We start from the raw sequence: 19,803 nt of genomic DNA, 5'->3' as shown, positions 1-19,803 counted from the left end.
TTGCTTTGAGCCACTTTGAATTTTCCAACAGACTGTCAAAGGTAATCTCATCAGTAGGGGCTTGTGAGCTATAGTTTTAGGAGTAGCCACTTTTGGAGTGCCCAGGTGAGGGACTGAGCAATCAGAAGGGAAGGTTCCCAGGGTAGAGACAATTCCAGTGGGGAGAAGGCTGCTAGCCATGATGTGGGAAGGTCTGGCCTGTTATCCTGGCCTAAAAGACCCTGCTCCTGCCTTAGTATCTATCCAATTCTTCCCTTCCTTTGAGGTCTAATTCAAGTCCTATCTGTTCCATAAAGTCTTATCATCTTGTGCACTTAAAAAAAACCCCCAGAAACCAAAAAACTTTGAACATGTATACATTTTATTTATTCACTTCCCAGTGGTAGAAGCCCTGTCCTACACCAAATATCCATGGTGCAGTTGGTACTCATTAAGTATTTGTTGAATGAAAGCAAACAATGGCTCTAGTCTTATGCAAATGATGGTTGATATCAATACTTATAGTATAAAAAAATCCTTTAGTGTTTAACCCTGTTCTAGATGTAGAAATTTTGCTTATAGTAACATTTTCCAGGCTTTTAGAAGAAGGAAAAATAGAACTTCCTTCACAACCCAAATTATAGATGATCATCCAGCTTTGATGTAAGTCTTCCCCTGAGTCAGAGCCTACTACTTTCTGAGGCAGTCCATTCCACTTCTGCACTGCTGTTATTGTTAGCAAACTGTCCCTCTTGACAAAAACAAAAACCCTTTTTCTGTAACTTTTATTCTGAGCCTAGGGGTCAATAGTATCAAGTCTAATCCTTTTTCCAGATAAAAGCTGCTCTAGTACTTAAAGACATACATTTATTAAGTACCTACTATGTGCTAGGCACTGAGGGGTGTGTGTGTGTGTGTGTGTGTGTGTGTTTGTCTGTCTGTCTGTCTGTCTGTCTATCTATCTATCTATCTATCAGCTAGGTGATGCAGTAGATAGAATGCTGAGCTTTGATTCAAGAAGAGTCATCTTTGTGAGTTTCAATCTTACAGAAGGCATTAGTGATGGGAGGAATTAGGAAAGACTTCCTGCAGAAGGTAAGATTTGAGCTGATTTTTGAAGGAAGCCAGGGAAGCCAGGAGACAGATGTGTGGAAGAAGAGCATTCTAGGCATAAGGAACATCCGGTGAAAGGCACAGAGTTGAGATGGAGGGTTCTGTGTGAGGAATGACAAGAACACAGTAGTGTTAATGAACTGTAAAGTTTGTGGATGGGAAGAGAGTGTAATAAGGCTAGAAAAGTAGGAAGGGGCCACATTATGAAGGGCTTCAAAAGCCAACTAGGGAGCAACTAGACTTTTATTTATTTATTTACTACTTACCCCTAATATAAAATCTTCCCTTCTCCAGGCTAAACATTTGCAGTTCCTTTAACTAAACATAATATCCCACATGCATTCTTATGCTTTCTTATTCTTTTTTTCCAATCTATTTAAAAAAGTCAGCCTCACAAGTATAAGATGGGGGAGTGGGGTATAGCTAGATGGCAAGTTCATCTAGAAAAAAGCTGGAAGTTTTAGTGGACTTCATTATGAGAAGTATTTATATTAATGCCTTTGGACACAAAAAGCACAGACTAGGATCTGACCACTCTCTTAATCTAGTTCATTCCTCACAATTGTATGTTTCTTCCCGTACTTTGTTTTGATGAAAGTATTAAGATGTTTTATCATCCGTCATTCAAGTCAACTCAACAAATAACTTACTATGACAAGGTTTATAGATTTAGTGCTTCAAGGCCGCAGAGTCCACTCCCTTCATTTTAGAGGTGAGAAATGTGAGGCCCAGGAAGACTTGCACAATGTCACACAACTTGTAAATACCAAAGACAGGCTTTGAACCCAAGTCCTTTCATTCTTTCCACTATACCATATACTTCATCACTTTTAAGGGTCTACCACAATCATTCTTGGCCCAAATCCTTTTACATGTGCTTGATGGTGTCTTTTATACTACTTCCTGAGTGTAAGGCATAATGGGCAATATTCCACAGCTATCCACCATGAATCTTTCTATTGCTTCTCAAGCCACCTGCCATTTTGATTTTTCTAAGATCATCATGTTCCATGTTTCAAAGCCAACAGCATCTAGTGAGCACTGATGTTCAAAAGATGGAGCTATTGTGGCAGGAGGAAGTGTGGCATGTTTAAGAGCAAAGAAGAGATTCCCAGATGTAATCCTGGCCATCTGCCTCTAAAGCCCAATTCTGGTGACTCACAGTGCTATGGAGCTTACCTTATGTATTCAAAGGCTAGGCATGTTCTAGAATACTCTGGCAAGCATTAAAGGTTTTTGAGTATGGGTCCAGTGATGGACAGTTATTTCTTTTGTCCAGGAAGCAAGATAAATAATTTCAAAAAGGCTCATTACATCAAGCCAATGCAATTTTCAATCATGCCAACTCCTGAAGAGCATCTATCAAGTCACAGATGGGAGTGAACACATCATCAAAGTCACAGATTCCTGAACTACTGAAGAAGATGCAGACTTCCCCCTTCTATTAAATTCTGGGCCTATTTATCTATAGTGGTAACTATAGTTTTAATAGGGAGGGGCTTTGTAGTATTCTGAGGCTTAATGAAATTAATACCATGTTGTCTGAAAGAGGAAGTCCACTACCATATTGAGTGAATCCTCTATGGAGAATTTATGACAAGATATGGAGGAGAATTACACAGTTGATCAAGCAATCAATCAACAAGAAGTTATTAAGTGCCTACTATATACCATCACTGATACTAAAAATACAAAAATGAAATAGTCCTTGCCCTCAAGGAGCTTACAGTCTATTGAAGGATGCAGCATGCAAATTAATAAATATTTAAAATGTAGACAAAATAAATCCTAAGGTAGCTTTGAGAGAGAGTGCACTAGAGTTTGAGGGGGAAGCATTAAGAGAGATTTCATGTAGAAGGCAGTTTTTGAGCTGAGTCTTGAAGGAAATCACAGATTCTGAAAGGAAGAAGTAGGGGGGAAGGGCACATTGCACAGTCATAAGGAGGAGCCAGTACAAAGGCCCAGAGATGGCAGAAGCATTTTATGTGTAGAAGAGAAAGCAGAGGGATATGGCTGAATTGTAGTGTGTGGGGAGGAAAAAATTTATAAAAAACACTAGAAAGGTAGTAGGGAGAGGGGTTGTAGAGAAATGTCAATGCCTAAAAGAGAAGTTTACATTTGATCCTAGATGTAACAGGGAACCATATAAATTTATTAAGTAGGGGAAATAACATGGTGGAACCTTACTGTAAGAAAGTCAGTTAAGTGGACGTGTGTAGAATGGATAGGAGAGGGAGAATACTTGAGGTAGGGAGACCAAAGGAGGCTATTACAATAGCGCATGTGAGAGGTGATGAGAGCCTGAACTAGGGTTGCATTTGTGTGACTGGTAAAGGGGGATATGTATGAGAGACACTGTGGAACAGAAATGATGAGATTTGGCAACTGATTGGATATGTGGGATGAGTGAGAATGAAGAGCTAAGTATGACACTGAAGTTACAGACCTAAATGACTGGCAGAATGGTAGTGCTCCTGTGAATAATGGGGAAATTCAGAAGAGTGGTTGGTTTTGAAGAAAAGGTTAGTTCTATTTTTGTGCTGAATTTGAGATGCTTATGGAACATTCTGTTTGAAATGTCCGACAGGCAGAGGGAGATGTGTAACTGGAACTCAGGAGGTAGACTAAAGTTGGATATATGGACTCAGGAACCATTGGAATAGAGATGGAAATTGAAGCTATAAAGCTGATGAGGTAACTCAGTGAAAAAGGAGAAAAAAGAGGAGAGGGAATAGGACTGAGCCTTGGGATACAACCACAGTTAGCAAGACATGGATGTTGAAGGGATAAAGGAAAATGAAGAGTGGTCAGAAAGAAAAGAGGAAAAACCAGTAAAGAGCAGTGCCATGAAAACCCAGGGAGGAAAGACTATCCTGAAGTCAAGAATGATTAGTACTGAGAATTTAAGATGGCATGGAGGACTAATGAAATCTATATGACTAAAAGAAGAGAGAGTCCCCAAACCAATGAGGGCATGGCTCCATTGAAATTTTGAAGAATAAAAGCCATCCAGGATGGCTGGATGAATGAAAGACCCACCACCACTGGGGGTGCCTACCCCAGCCTTTGCTTTCCTCCTGTGGCTCTTCTCTTGGATGGATCCATCTCAAAACCATTCAAACTGCTTTACTACTCAAATGGATTGGATGAGATGGAAGTTACAAACTCTGTTCCTTCCACTGGGCCTTACCATATGCCTTGCCACTCCTTTTGTCCTCTAGATCTGCCCTGCCTCTAAACTACTGATACAATTTGAGCCTTGGCATCTGCCACCACCCCTATGTTTAGGATTTATGGGCCTTTTCATCCACTCTGTTGTGAATTTTCTTTTCTGTATTATTGTCCCTAATTAGAATGTGAGCTCCTTTAAAGTGGAAATTGTCCCACTTTTAAAATTCGTATTTCTAGTACTTAGCAGATAGCAATGCATTTTCATTCATCCATCTATCCATTCACTCATTTATTCATTTATGATACTGTGATATGTTATTCAAGCAACATTAAAAATTTAAAAAAGCATAGGAGTCCTTGGTTAAATGAAGCTAACAACAGTTGTCTGCCTCAAAGGAATTCACTCACAGTTACCAACTTAAGAGGCAGTACTGTGTAGTTTATAGAGTTGGCCTTGAAGCCTGGAACTAGAACTCTGGTTTTCTACATCTAAATTACTTTTCACAACAAAAGAATAGAACTACTAACAAATAACAAGTATAGATTCACATATCGTTAATAACAGCAATTCTAATCTGTACCTTATAGATATTTCACTTTCTTGCAAAAGAATATTATATACCTTCACATTTTTAATATCTAAGGACCAATTTTAAAATATTCACAAATGAAAATATTAAGAAGACAAAACTACATACCAAATGTTGAATGTTGACAAATAAGACATTCATATACTCTTCTATTGTATTATTTTTATCTTTAATCTCACAATCAGAAGAAGTTGCTGGCAACAGAACAAGGATCAGTGAAGGAATTCCAAAGATAGACCTAAAAAAAACTAAATTCAACATCATGTAAGAATGTTGTGTCATAAGCCAATTTCCATATTCTATAAAGTGAAACACATGCTATGTAGTTACATAATTCAAGTGGAATTTGTCTATTTCTGATAAATAAAAGTCCATCTTTGTTGGTAGAGATCATAAAGTTCTCTTTACAAATCAATGACTAGGGCTGCCATTTTGGAACATAGCTTTCTTTCACTGAATTGGGTAGATGTGATTTACTCAGATTAGTCTAAGTAGAAGTGATAGAGGTGTGGTAATCAATGTTTTTCTTGGAATCCAATGCCTATCTGGAACTGAAGGATAAACTCTAGGAACAGGATACGAGCTTAGTTTTTTTTTACATTTTTTGGTATATATAAATAAATATCTATATATGTGTGTATATGTACATGCACATATATGTACCCACATATGCATATTACATATTAATATACATGCATTTATATGTACGTTCAACATGTCTCTATGCATATATATGTATTAGTACATATATACATAGTTATCCCTTCCCCATTGGCACTTGCCCCATCACAGCTTTGATATATTGTGGATTAGTGTAAGAAATTAAATGGAATTTTTTGGGGAATATTGTGGAATCCGCAGATGACACATGAAGGCCAGCAGATGACACAGAAAAAGTTTAGAAACTCAAAAATGCATAATATATGTATAGTATCATATAATATCAACATATTTTATCTTTTAATACTATCATAGTTCAGAGTTCTTCTCTGGTACAAAGGGAAGGCCAAAAAATTTTATGTGGATTTTCAAGATGCTGGGATTACCGCAGCCCTAAACCCTGCAATGTGGAAGGGATAACTGTGGGCATGTGCCAGGGCACTGTGCTAATTGCTTTATAATTATTTTCTCATTTGATGCTCACCAGAACCCTGGAAGATAAGTGCTATTATTAACCCCACAGTTGGGGAAACTGAGGCAAACAGAGATTAAGTGAGTTGCTCAGGGTCACATAGATAATATCAATGTCTGAGGTTGGATTTGAACTCCAGTCTTCCTGACTCTAAGCCTGTCTGTCTATACATTGAGGTACCCAAATTATTTGTTAAAAATATAAACAAGGTTTTTTTAAATTTCTGTTAGTACTGGGAACAAAAAAACCCCACAAACTTGTCTGATTGCTTTACAATTACCCTGAGGGTGATATTGTTTATTGCTTCCTTTCAAAGTGTATATAGTTTCCCATTAAAATGTGCAAATGCATAACTAACCTTGTGGCTTTCTGGGCTTGTTGAAAATTTAGTCCCCGTCATTCATTCTCATCTTTTGAACAGGGCAAGATTTAGCTTACACCTTTCTCATTAGTGATGAGCCATGTAGAGCAGAACCTTGGAAAAATTATGTTGCTAGATCTTGGGGACATTGACTAATATTTAAGAGAACCTCCTTAGAAGTCCTGTAGTACAGTCTTTACCCAAAACATGCATTTTATTTACAACCATTCTATCAGTGTCATCTACTCTATGTCTGAGCGCTCTAGTTAAAATCAGCTCATTATTTCATGAGGTAACACATTTAATTTTTGGATAATTCTGTTATTAAGTTCTTCCTTCTACTGGGTCAGTGATATTCTTCACTTTACCTTCTGTGTTTGTGATGACTGTGGTGATTTTTCAACTGTCAGCCCATGGAGACAATGAGTTTTTAATGCATAATTTCTAACGGCCATGTCTTGCTAGGTATTCAGTAATTAACTAAATTTTTATAGCCTTCAGCGATATACTGCACAACTTCTATTGATCCTTTGCATAATCTTCATTGATTAACAAGTCTTACTTCATTAAGAATAACCTTTCTGGTATTTCTGGAGGCAATGGCCTGATCCTTGATTGCTATTTTAAAACACTTGTGTTTCCGTAAACAACCTCATATGATTTAGCCATTTTTGATACTTCTTTCTCAACATATTGTTGTTTATTTGGATATCATCTTAGAGAGCACTGTGATTCTAGTTTCGTGTACATTTGAAAAATTCAGTTTCTTATGCCTTTTGTCAGTCTTTAATATTGCTTGGTGAGTTGATGTCTGCGAAGTATTTCTGTAGACTTCTGACTGGCATATTATGTGAGAATAATTACTAATATTATTCCTCCTTTTTTGGTGAAGAAGTGTTGACCTTTGCACAGACAGCTGACTTGGGTGATGGGGCCTATGTTTCATTAATATTGTGCAGGTTTTTAGTTCAGAATACAAAAATGATATTTTTTTTCAAATCAATTATAGTCTTAAATTACTGTTCCAAATGTATAAATTAATGCTGGTATTACATATGTGTTATTTTCTTTAAATGTGTTCTTCCCATTGAACTTTGTAGCCAGAAAACCTCAATTTTTTTCAGTTGCTCAATTGCAATTTTCCCTTGATAACTTTATGCTATGATAACAAAATGCTATTTTGACTGGAGGAGACCAAAGTATTGATAAGTACCACTTTTATCCATTGGTTTCATTTGGCTTCAAAATTTGAGCTTGAAGCCATCAGGCTATCTTTCCTCATCATGTATTAAGAATTTTACACTTACTGAATCCAAATGGTATTTTGAAATCTTTGGGAAAAAAATTCCACAAGATGCCAGACAGGTGGAGTGTGTGTGAGTGCGTGCGTGTGTGTGTTGCCATATAACTTGATGTCTTTGATGTCCATGTATACCAAATAATTCACAAGCAATGTTTTGGTTTGATTCTCTTTTTACCATGGAAGCCATACTTAGTTCTATTAAAGAGATGATAATGGATTATGGCTGGGTAGAAGCATAATGGACTCAAACTCTTTCCCTGAAAAAAATGTAATGTTTTGTATTGATTATTTCTGACATTATTGTGTAGATGGTATATTTCAAATAGAGAACAATTTTTCTATGTAGATATCAAAGATTCTAGTATTTTCCCTGTACTTGGATCTATTTTATATATTTGTATGACATCAGTGAGTCACAAGTGTGGAACTGAGTGAAAGCTTTGCAAAACCAATAAAAGCAGAGCGGCTCATTCAATAATTTTTGTTGTTGTTAAGTTATTTCAGTAGCGTCCAACTTCCCATAACCCTATTTGGGGTTTTCTTGGCAAAGGTATTGGATTTCCTTCTCCAGCTCATTTTACAGATGAGGAAACTCAGGGAAACAGGATTAAATGACTTGCCCAGGCTTACACAGATAGTAAGTGTGTAAGGCCAGATTTGAACTTAGGTCCTCCCAACTCTAGGGCTGATGCTCTATCCACTGTGCCACCTAGATGCCCTCTTCAATAATTAATGAATCTATAAGAAGTTCCTGGTATACCATTTTTGGTATACCCTCTTTTCTTCTCTAATATATTATATTCTTGTAAATATTTATAGATTTTTTAAATGATAAAAGCTATGACTATTTTATATACAGTAAACATGTACTTAATTTTCTAATACTTGGAAGGTACATTGTAGTTATATCCTTATTCTTATGATTATTTTTTTTATCATTTTTTGATAAGACTCAAACAGAGATTGTTCTGGGACAAGTTGCGAGCCTGAGATTATTCTTTTATATATATGTTTAACGATCTCTAGACTATTGCAAAGGTAGATAAAATACATGCTCTTTAAGGCTGAATAAAATATATTAGATTTTAAGTCCATTCTGTCATAGGCTCACTGATTTTGAGTTCCTGTGTAAAGTTTCTATATATTGAAATCTTTTCATTCCATTTATTTTAGAGATTATGAGTATTTGTTCATAAATTCTGATATGAAAACAGTGATAAGGATGATAATTTTGATAAAGTCTGCCTCAGGAACTTTCCAAATTCCCTTTTCAATGCCTTCTATTTCCAGCATGGTACCTTAAATAACAGGTACCTCCTACCATGTTGCTTTTTCTCTATTCAACTTTCTTAAAATTTGTGCTTAGCTGGCTAACCTGTAAAAAAGGCCCTAATAAACTAACTTATACAGAAGTAGAAATGTAATAATGGCTTTATCATTTCCATTTTCATAAGGAGCAATATTTAAATAAAAGGAATGACATATTAATTGCATAATTTCAAATATGCTAATGGAGAGATTTGGGGGAGGGGCTTAGGTTTTTTCTTAAACATGCTCTACCTGCTCATATAGCTGGCATTATTTGTAGGTTAGAGTGAAATTCTGAGTTATATTCACTGAAATATATTCATAGGGTCATAGATCTTGAGCTGGAAAGTACCTTAGAAGTCATGTAATCTAAGAGGCATTCTGGGAAGATGGCAAATAGACCTGAAATTTCCAGGTTTTCCAGATTTCCTCCACAAAGAGACAGAAAATCACAATGAAATGAACATAGACCAGCAAAAATAAAGGGGTAAAGCAGTTGTCTTCCTAAGACAACTTGAGAGGACCTCAGAGAAAAGGCCAGCAGGTGAGGTTGGCCTGAAGAAGCGTAAACACCCCTAGGCCAACTCCACTGAATTAACAAACAGTGGGCCCTGAGGGATGCAGACTAGGCCTCCAGAAATTTCACCTCAACTTTCACCTTGCTCGCAGCCTTAAGAAATTTTATCTCAGGACCTTTTCATCTTAACAGCAGAAGACTAGGAGAAGACTGGAACTCTTTCCTCTCCCCAATCTTGTTTCTGGAAGTCAGACCTGGCAGTACTGACCAGTTGTGATTTTGGGCTATTGCTGTGGGTGGGGAGGAGCAAGTACATGCCTGTTGAGTGTGGTACCATAGGAAGCAAGAACATTTTCAGGACAGCATGGCTGGGGGTCATAACTTTGGCTTAAGGGAAGGAGGAGAGGAGTCCCTGAGGTTGAGCCTCCATAAAGAATTCAGAAAACAACAGTAAAGAGGATCTGAGGCCTAAGGCAACATTACCCTCGATTAGGGATTAAAACTTGATAATGATGATGATGATGATTATAATAATTAGCTGCTAAAAATAAAATAAAATAAAAATAAAAATGGGTAGGTAATGAAAAAAGAACCCAACCATAGATAGCTACTTTGGTGTTAAAGAAAATCTGGGTTCATATTCACAGGAAGATAGTGAAGTAAAAAAAAAAATCCACTCCTACCCCAAAGAGTAATGTCAAATAGTCACAAGCCCAGAAAGAACTATTGGAAGAACTTAAAAAAAGAATTCAAAAGTTAAATAAAAGCAATCCAAGAAAATTATGAAAAAAAGTTAACCAATTGGAAAAAGAGATGCAAAATCTTGAGGAAGAAAATAAATCCTTAAAAGCTAGAGTTGAATAAGTAGAATTGAATGACATTATAAGAGAACAACAAAAAATAATAAAACTAGAAAAAAACAGAAGAGAATCTAAAACAGCTCATTAGAAACACAACTAATCTGGAGAAGAGATTAAAAAAAGACTATATAAGAATTGTCAGACTGCCTGAAAGTTATGGTAAAAAAAAAGAATCTGGATATATTACAGAAATTAAGGAAAATTGCCCTGAACTTCTAGAACAAGAGGGTAAAATAGAAATAGAAAAAAAAATCTACCATTCACTACCTGAAAGAGAGCCCAGGAAGAAAACTTATAGGAACGTCATAACCAAGTTTCAAAATTCCCAGGTCAAAGAGAAATTACTATAAGAAAAAAAGAAAGTTAAATACTATGGGAAACCAGTCAGGATTTCACAAGTCCTAGCAGCCTCTACACTAAAAGATTGTATGTCTTGGAACTGTACATTTTGAAAAGCAAAGGAGCTGGGGTTGCATCCAAGAATAACTTACCCTGAAAAGTTGAGTATAATTCTGAATAGAAAAGAAATGGGCATTTGATGAACTGAAAGACTTTCAGGTATTTGTAACAAAAAGACCAGAACTCAGTGAAAAAGTCAATATAAAAGATCCAAAAGAAAGACAAGGAAATCATTAAAGACTAATTATAAGGCACTATAAAAGTCAAACTGATTACTTATGATTTTTGAAAATGTTACCAGTATTCTTAATACTTTTATCATTACTAAGGGTTTGAAAGAAAGGTTGGGGCTGAGTTGTGTATGATGGGGGCGATTCTAAAAACAAAACTGTATAGGAAAAGGTAAAAAGGAGCAATCATCTCATAAAAATGGGGCATGGAAGGAAGAACTAATACAGAGGAAACAGGTTCGGGGTGGAGGTCTGGTAATGTTAGAAACCTTATTCTCATCTGGGTTGAAGAGGAAACAAAGTGTATATCTGAAGATGTTTAGAAGTCTCTGAACATCTAGAGAGGTTAGAAAACTGAGGGACAGGGTGGGAGAGGGACTTTTAGAAGGGTGTATAGATTAAGATTAAGAGAGTGGGGGGAGAAGATAAAGCAGGGACTTTTAGAAAGGTGAGTAAAACAAGGAATAAGAGGGCAAGGGAAAAGATGGTAATAGGGATAGGGTAAAAAGAGAAGCTGAGAAGGAAAATAGTGAGTAAAAGTAAGATTCAGGGAAATTTACAAATAGTAGTTATAACTTTCAATGTGAATGGGATGAACTCACTGATAAAATGGAAATAGCCGAATGGATTAAAAATTAGAATCCAATAATGTGTTTTAAGAAACACATTTAAGAATGAGAGATAGAGAGTTAAAATGGAGGGTTGGAGTAGAATTTATTATGCTTTAGCTGATGCAAAAAAGGCAGGGGTAGCAATTATGATCTTAGATCAAGTTATGGCTAAAATAGATTTAATTAAAAGAGATAAGCAGGGTAACTTCATTTTGATAAAAGGTACCATAGACAAGGAAGCAATATCAGTACTTAACCTATATGCACTGAATATTATAGCATCTACAGTTTTCAAAGTTAAATGAATTACAGGTGGAGATAGATAATAGTACATAATAATAGGGGACACAATCTTCCCTCTTTGGAAACTGATAAATCTAACCAAAAATAAATAAGAAAGAAATTAAGGAAGTGAATAGAATTTTAGATAAACTAGATATGATAGATATCTGGAGAGAACTGAATGGAAACAAAAAGGAATACACCTTTTCTCAGCAGTTCATGGTACCTTTACACAAAAATTTTATAGTTAAGAGCCGAAATATCAGAAGTATTCTTTGCAGATCATAATATAATAAAAATTGTATTTAATAAAGGACCAAGGAAACATAGATTAAAAACCAATTAGAGATTAAACAACCTAATCTTAAAAAATAAGTGGGTTAAGGAACAAATATAGAAACAATCAATAATTTCATTAAAGAGAAGGGAAGTAATGAGACAGCATACCAAAACCTACAGGAAACAGTAAAAGCAGTTATTAGAGGAAAATTTATATCTCAAAATGCTTACATAAATTAAATAGAGAAAGAGCAGACTAATGAATTGGGTATGCTATTAAAAAAAAAGAACAAATTAAAAATCCCCAATTAAACAACTAAATTGGAAATCCTAAAAACTAAAGGTGAGATGACTAAAACTGGGAGTAAAAAAACCATTGAATTAATAAATAAAACTAGGACTTGATTTTATGAAAAAACAAATAAAATAAACAATTGGTTAATTTGATTAAAAAAAAAGAAAAGAAAACCAAATCACTGGTATCAAACTTGAAGAGGGTGAATATATACCACTAACGAAGATGAAATTAAAGCAATTATAAAGAGTTATTTTGCCCAGTTATAGCCAATAAATTTAACAATTTAAGTGAAATGGAAGAATATTTACAAAAATATAAATTGTCTAGTTTAGCAGAAGAGGAAATAGAATATCTAAAATAGACCTAGTTTAGAAAAAGAAATTATACAAGACATAAATGAGCTTCCTAAGAGAAAAGCACCAGGATCAGATGGATTTACAAGAGAATTCTATCAAACATTTAAAGATCAACTAATTCCAATATTAAATAATTTGGAATAATAGGTAAAGAAGGGATCCTACCAAATTCCTTTTATGAAACAAATATGATACTGACTTCTAAATCAGGAAGAGTAAAAACAAAAAAAGAAAATTATAGACCAATTTCATTAATGAATATGGATACAAAAATCCTAAATAAAATCTTAGCTAAAAGATTGCAATGATATATTACAAAGATTATGCATAATCTATATATAATCTAACATCTTTATTTTATGGATGGGAAACTTGAATCCCAGACAGGTAAAGTGACTTGTCCAAAAAGTGGCAGAAGTGTTATTTGAATTCAGGTCATCTGATTCCAAATCCAGTCACCTTTCCCTTATACTATTCTACCATCTGTGTGGAGCCAGGCAAGTCACCCAACTTCTCCATTCCTCAGATTCCTTACTTATAAAACAGAGATAATAATAATTACATTATGGATCCTTTAGAATTCCTAGAAAAAAATAATTTTGTAAACTTTGTGTATTACTAGTACTGTTATTATTCATTCCCTCAGCTCTGAGTTTGGCAACTTTTATTTCCTCTCCAACTCACCATGCCATCTAAAGGAGGTTGTACATCTACCACAAAGGTAAAAAGTAGAAAGTATCTGAAATGCAATATTCAGTGTGCCTGGCATAGGGTATGATGCTATAGGAGAGTGGGAAGGAGGAAGACGATGAAGAAGAGGAAAAGAATGAAGATTTTGTAGCCTTTCCAAATCAAATCAGTGAACATTTATTGAGCATGAATCTTACCCATGACACTTTATAAGTTATCTTCTTCTGATCTAGAATATGTCGACATTCATGCAACCCCAGGGGATTAATTATTAACTAATAAAAGTATTGGGACAGTTTCTCAAACATCTGACAATATAGCATATTTTCCTTGTATTCACTTCTAGAACATTATTAGAAGTGCTCTCAGGATAATTTAGTGTCATGCTACTACAAATTAGGTTTTTTTTTTTTTAGCTTAAGAGCAATTAGGCAAGATGGATGAGTTGGGAACATGGGAGCCTAATCTTTAAACTTCATACCTTGATCTTTATGGAATTCATTTACTTAAGGCCTGCCATATTAGTGGTTAACAAACAAATTGATCCTATCTATAAGATGTAATTCTTTGAAAGGTAACTGGACTTCAGAGGTTAAATAACTTTTTTTTGGTTTTATTTTGTTTTAAATAAGGGTATCACGCCCATGTCTGATCATATTATTGTACTTTTCAAAAGCTTTTAATGATTCCTCATTGCCTGATGAACAAGGTCTAAATTCCTTAGTGACAGTCAAGACCTCCCAAAGTTTGGCTCTAACATATGTTTTAGCCTTACAACATACTGTTCCTCCCCAATTTCCCTACAGTCTACCCAAACTGGATTATTTATCTCCCTTTAGATCTTATCAGCCTTATTAGGGTCACTGCTGGCAGAAACTGTGTCTTATTTATATTTTCTCCCATTGTTTAAAACAAAGCACTGAAAAAAGCTTAATTTTTCTGTGTGAATGAATGAATGGGCAGAGCCCCAGTCATGAGTCACTAGTTGTGAGGGCCATTGTGCTCTAATAGTTTTAGGACCATAAAACCATAGATGTAGGGCTAGAAAGGACCGAGGTTATAGGATCATAGATGCAGATCTGGAAGACACTCCTTTATTTTACAGAGATTAAGTGACTTGTCTAGGGTCACATAGTATGTTTCTGAAGTGAGGTTTGAGTCTTGGCCTTTCCGCTTACTCCAGATCCCATTCTCTCTCCATTACACATTGCCGCCTCTGATCATAGACTTAGGGTCAGAAGATATCTTAGAGGGTATCTAGTCCAACTCTTCATCTTACAGATTGAGAAAGTGACATTTAGAGGTGTTAAGATCATGTAGGAATATATATTAGAGTTAGCCGAGCCAGAATTTGAAATCAGGTCTTCTGACTTCAAAGCCAGTGTTCTTTCCATGGTAAGACTCTACCTGATGAAATTGATATACAAACCCTTTGCACCTTTGTTCCAACCTCAGGAGCAATACTAGGCAATGACTGGTAACAGGAAAGGCCTTGAATGTTGTCTAGTCTTACCCCTTTATTTCACAGATTAAGAGACTGAGGCCCTGAGAGGTTAAGTGATTTGTCCAAGGTCACACAGATATTAAGTGGCAAAGCTGTGATTTGAGCCATGGTCCTCTGACACCAAATTTGGTACTCCTTCCATGACAACTTTCATCTTCTTGTATAGATTGTTACTGCATATTTAGCTGTAACTGAAATTGAAAGGAACTCCTACAATGTGGTTGGGCAGGTTCTCTAACACCTTGACTCTAACACCCTGACTCTTGGCAAAATATGGCAGGGCTATTTCTCCAGGCTGGGTAAATTCCCGTAACAGAGAACATTTGGCAGACTTTCCAGGCTTGTAAGTTCCTGCTTTCTGCTGCTTGACATCCTGCCTCTCCCCTACCCCCACTTCCTAACCCCAAAAGCCAGGGCCCTTTATCCTTAACAGAGCAAAGCATTAAGGTTACTACACAGTAGTTGTTCTTTAGTCATTTTTCAGTCCTGGCTGACTCTTCATGACCCCTTTGGGGTTTTCTTTGGCAAAGATACTGGAGTGGTTTGCTATTTCCTTCTCCAGCTCATTTGACCAATGAGGAAAGTGAGGCAAATAGGGTTAAGTGACTTGCCCAGGGTCACACAGCTAGGAAGTGTCTGAGGCTGCATTTGAACTCATGAAGATGAGTCTTCCTGACTTAAGTCCTGCTACTCTATCCACTGTGCCACCTGGCTGCCCTAGCTGCCCTCAGGTTGAAACACATCACTCTACTTTAGGTTGTAAAACACTATTATGAAGTCTCAGCTATTCCCCAAGAGGCATACTGAAACACATGAGCAGACAAGAGAGATCACTGTGCATCCTTTCTAGGAGTCAGAAGTAGTTTTAGGCTATAAACTAAATAGGTAAAAATGGTTCTGGTCATCTTTCTGATCTTGAAGGATGGATAAGAATTGACTGTTGAGTACTTCTACTTTCTAGGGTCACCCATCACTAAGATATGTGTATTCAGATGCAAGGTTTCCTTACAGCTCCTGAAAACAAAAGTGGGTTTCCTAACTGACACTGGCTTCTATTCCACCAGGACATTACAGGGAGTTTTTGTCATCTTTTATAAAGGAGAAATTTCACTTAAAAATCATAAATGAGTTGTTCATCACTGACTGTCTGCTGTCACTGGCTTCCTTATCAACGGATCAGCATTAAAAGTGACCTCTCCCTTTCAAATTATCTTGCATTTACTTATCTTTGGAAATGTGTGCTCCTTCAGGGCATGGGCTATTTTTCATTTTTGTTTTTGCACAGATAGCCCCTAGCACAGTGTCCTACACATAGTAGGTACTTAATATATGCTTGTTGAATTAAATAGAATTGATTGAATTGGTTCCTTTCTTGGCACTCTCCCACACAGATCATGACGCTTTCAAAAAAATTTTGTGACTGTAATTCTGAAAATATGAATATTGAAATCAAACATCAACTTAGCATTTTTCAATTAGTCATTGTGTTTGGTGACACTGCTGGGCTCACTACCATGAAGACACTAGCTCATGGTCCTTACCATTTGTAATTTGCAAAGTATGACCTGCAAAATCAAATGTGTCTAGCCTCCTCTTTTTGTATGGCCAGTGAGCTAAGAATGATTTTTATATTTTTTTTAAAAATAAAGTTTTATTGTACTTAAAAGTACAAAAATCTTTCTCAGCTAGTGAGCTATACAGAAACAGATATGGGGGCAGCTAGGTAGCACAGTGGATACAGCACTGGTCCTGGATTCAGGAGGACCTGAGTTCAAATCTGGCCTCAGACACATAACACTTACTAGCTGTGTGACCCTGGGCAAGTCACTTAACCCCACTGCCTAGCTTAAAAAAAAAAGAAAGTAAAAAAAAGAAACAGATAATAGGCTCTTTGGCTCTCAGGCCTTGGTTACTCCTGCCATAAAAACCTATCCATTTGTTGATCAGTAATGGCCATGACCAATTATGCACAGTCATGTAGCAACACTCGATAGAGATGCGTGGAAATAAAAACACTAAACTGGGAGTTAGGAAACAGAGGTTCTAGTCCAATCCTTTCACTTCTTGAAGTCTCAGTTTCCTCATCTGCAAAATGCAGGGAACATAGATTTAGAGTAGGAAGGATCCTCAGAGGACATTTAATCCAACTTTGTCATTTTAAAAATGAGGAAACTGATACCAAGAGAAGTTAAATGACTTGTCTAAGGCAGAGGTTCTCAAACTTATTTGGCCTAACACCCCTTTTAAAAAAAATTACTCAGCACCACCCTGAAAATCTCTTTTCTTTAAACCCTTAATGATTTTTTTAAAAAAATTGTGTCATTTCAAAAAACCAATGTTTTTTAATGATACATTTTAAATTTAATCATTTATTGTAAATTTGTGGGGGTTTTTCCTGCATTGAAATTTTGGTGATGCAATATTGCATCATGTAACAATATAGTTTCATACTGTAAACAAGTCATTACACGCACATATTCATGCCGACGCCTGCTGGACTTCCCAATGATGAGAGCTTGCTTGCCTCCCAACACTTGCTTGTTAAGACCTGTTGGTGGACTTGACCACTGATAGGTTTATAGCTTGCACTTTGTGTGTTTATTTCGAAAATAATGTAATCACTACAACTTTAACTCTGTCACATAACAGATGAAACATGAACCAACGTTTGTTTTAAATTTTCTTATCTTCTCTTTCCTTATGCTTCCAAAACTCCCAATTGTACTGGAGGCTACTGTCCCCCTGGATCATTCCAGCAACCCCAGGGGGCAGTATCACCCACTTTCGGAATCTACGGCAGGTAACACAAGTAGCAACTGAGAGAGACAGCATTTGAACCACCATTCTCCACCACTAGACCCAGTGTCTATTTCTACTCTACTGTGCTTCCTCCCTAGGGCTTGGACTAGATGATGCCTAATGTCTCTTCCAGTCCTAATATTCTATGGTATAATGATAGTTTCTGCATGGAAGAAGAAGTACCTTTTCCACATGAGAACAAGAATTCTTTCTTTCATTCTTTTGATGCTTACTTGTCTCAAAGATGCTCCATTAAGCAACAAGAATTTATTGACAAAGCCTATTAGCATTGTGCTGAGAGAACAGTTGAATTTTTTTTTAAGAGCTCTAAAAAGCTGGGTTCTGTCCTCAAGGAGAAAACTAGTGTTTTTTTTTTAAGGGGGGAGGGAAGCAAACACACCTGGAATAAATAAAGGGAAAAAAGACCTTATATGATTAAGTTTCTAATTATATGGTACACATGTTAAATGCTCTAGGAGGCTAAATAAATACGCAGAATTCCTAAAGCAAGGCTTTTTAATCTGAGATCCATGGATCTCCAGTGGGTCCATGTATAGATTTCAGGAGTCTGTGAATCTGGATGAAAAAAAAAATCTTTATTTTTACTAACTTTTAACTTCTCTGATGTGTCAACATCATAAGACTCAGAGCTAAAAGAGATCATAGGATCACTGATTTAGAGCTGGAAGGGCCTTAGAAGCTACTGAGTTCAGCCTCCTCAATGTACACAGATAAGGGAACTCTGGCACATAGGGGTTAAATAACTTGCCTAGGGTAACATAGCTTCTGAGTGTATTGTGTGAGGTGGAATTTGAACCCAAGTCTTTCTGACTTCAGTTCCAGGACCCTATCTACTACTAAGCTGTGGTGCCCTTCAGATGCTCTAATATCCTAGCCGTGGCTTTTTGCTTTGTACCACCATCCCATAGGGCTGATGATGCTTCCCATCTGCTAGCCTTCCCCTTTAACACTGGCATTTTATTAGGAGCTCTGCCTTTGTTTCAAAACATATTATGAAACACGTTCTCTACATTTACTCTGTCCCTCAGCAAGGAGAACATTTTTTGGTCAGGAGAACTGACCAAATGGAAAAATGGCTACTCTGCTGAATAGTCCAACGGAACCAATGTGCTAGACGTTCATAGTGCAGATCACTAGGGCTAATTTCTTGCCCTTTTTTTTTTTAGTGAAGCAATCAGGGTTAAGTGCCTTGCCCAGGGTCACACAGCTAGTACGTGTCAAGTGTCTGAGGCTGGATTTGAACTCAGTTCCCCCTGACTCCAGGGCCGATGCTCTATCCATTGTACCACCTTGCTGCCCCAGCTAATTTCTATTGTTAACATCTTTCAATGTGGTTTCCTCAGTTAAGAGATTTTTACTCATTCCCCATAAGCCCCATGCAGTGTTTATATATAACACTGGGCTCTCCTGAACACATTGTTCGTAACTGAGATGAGTCCTTTCTTTTTCTTTTTCATCTCTCTTTGCTTTCATGCCATGTCACTGTGAATATATAGCCATAATTAGATCAAACAATTGTTTTCTTTCCAAACTTTACTTTCCATGTTTGGCATTAGGATCCAGAAGATTCATATACAACAAAAGAATAAGAAGCTTGGGGCTGTGGATGTGAAGTTACAGCAATAAAACCCTAGAGGCCATCTGGTCCAACCCCATAATTTTACTGGGGAGAAAACTGAGGCCTAGCAAGGTGAAATGACTTTCCCAACAGGTTGTGTCAGAGGGGTGATATTTGAACCTGAAGACTCCGACTCCAGTATCAGCACTCTTTACCAAAATTCCTACAAACATGATTCAACATGGAGTCATCTCTCCAAAGGCAAAGTTCATTAATGGAGATTAAGCCATAGACATTTAGACAATGATATGCACTATTAAGTGTCTAGCTAAGTCTTACCTACTCCTTGTGAGAATAAATTATAGAGATCAAGAATCAAATGAAGACTGATCCCAAGTTTGCTTCATACTCTCCCTGCTTGTTGTATTATTCATCCTTGACA

General features: G+C 36.6%; 1 protein-coding gene across 5 annotated transcripts in view; it reads right to left on the bottom strand.

The window, feature by feature from the left end:
* The window catches only part of IL7 (interleukin 7), a 96,800-nt gene that overhangs the window by 74,145 nt on the left and 2,852 nt on the right, over window positions 1-19,803 (bottom strand). For all 5 annotated transcript variants that reach the window (XM_020973934.2, XM_020973933.2, XM_078153354.1 and 2 more), the window contains exon 2: window positions 4,962-5,101. In XM_020973934.2, the coding sequence (XP_020829593.1) occupies window positions 4,962-5,101 (140 nt within the window). The remainder of the gene's footprint in view (window positions 1-4,961; window positions 5,102-19,803) is intronic.

The sequence above is a fragment of the Phascolarctos cinereus genome, unplaced genomic scaffold (assembly GCF_003287225.1).
Source record: "Phascolarctos cinereus isolate Bilbo 61053 unplaced genomic scaffold, phaCin_HiC Scaffold_4;HRSCAF=312, whole genome shotgun sequence".
NCBI lineage: Eukaryota > Metazoa > Chordata > Mammalia > Diprotodontia > Phascolarctidae > Phascolarctos > Phascolarctos cinereus.
Note: the sequence above shows the minus strand (reverse complement) of the source record. Positions and strands in the feature narration are given on the sequence as shown.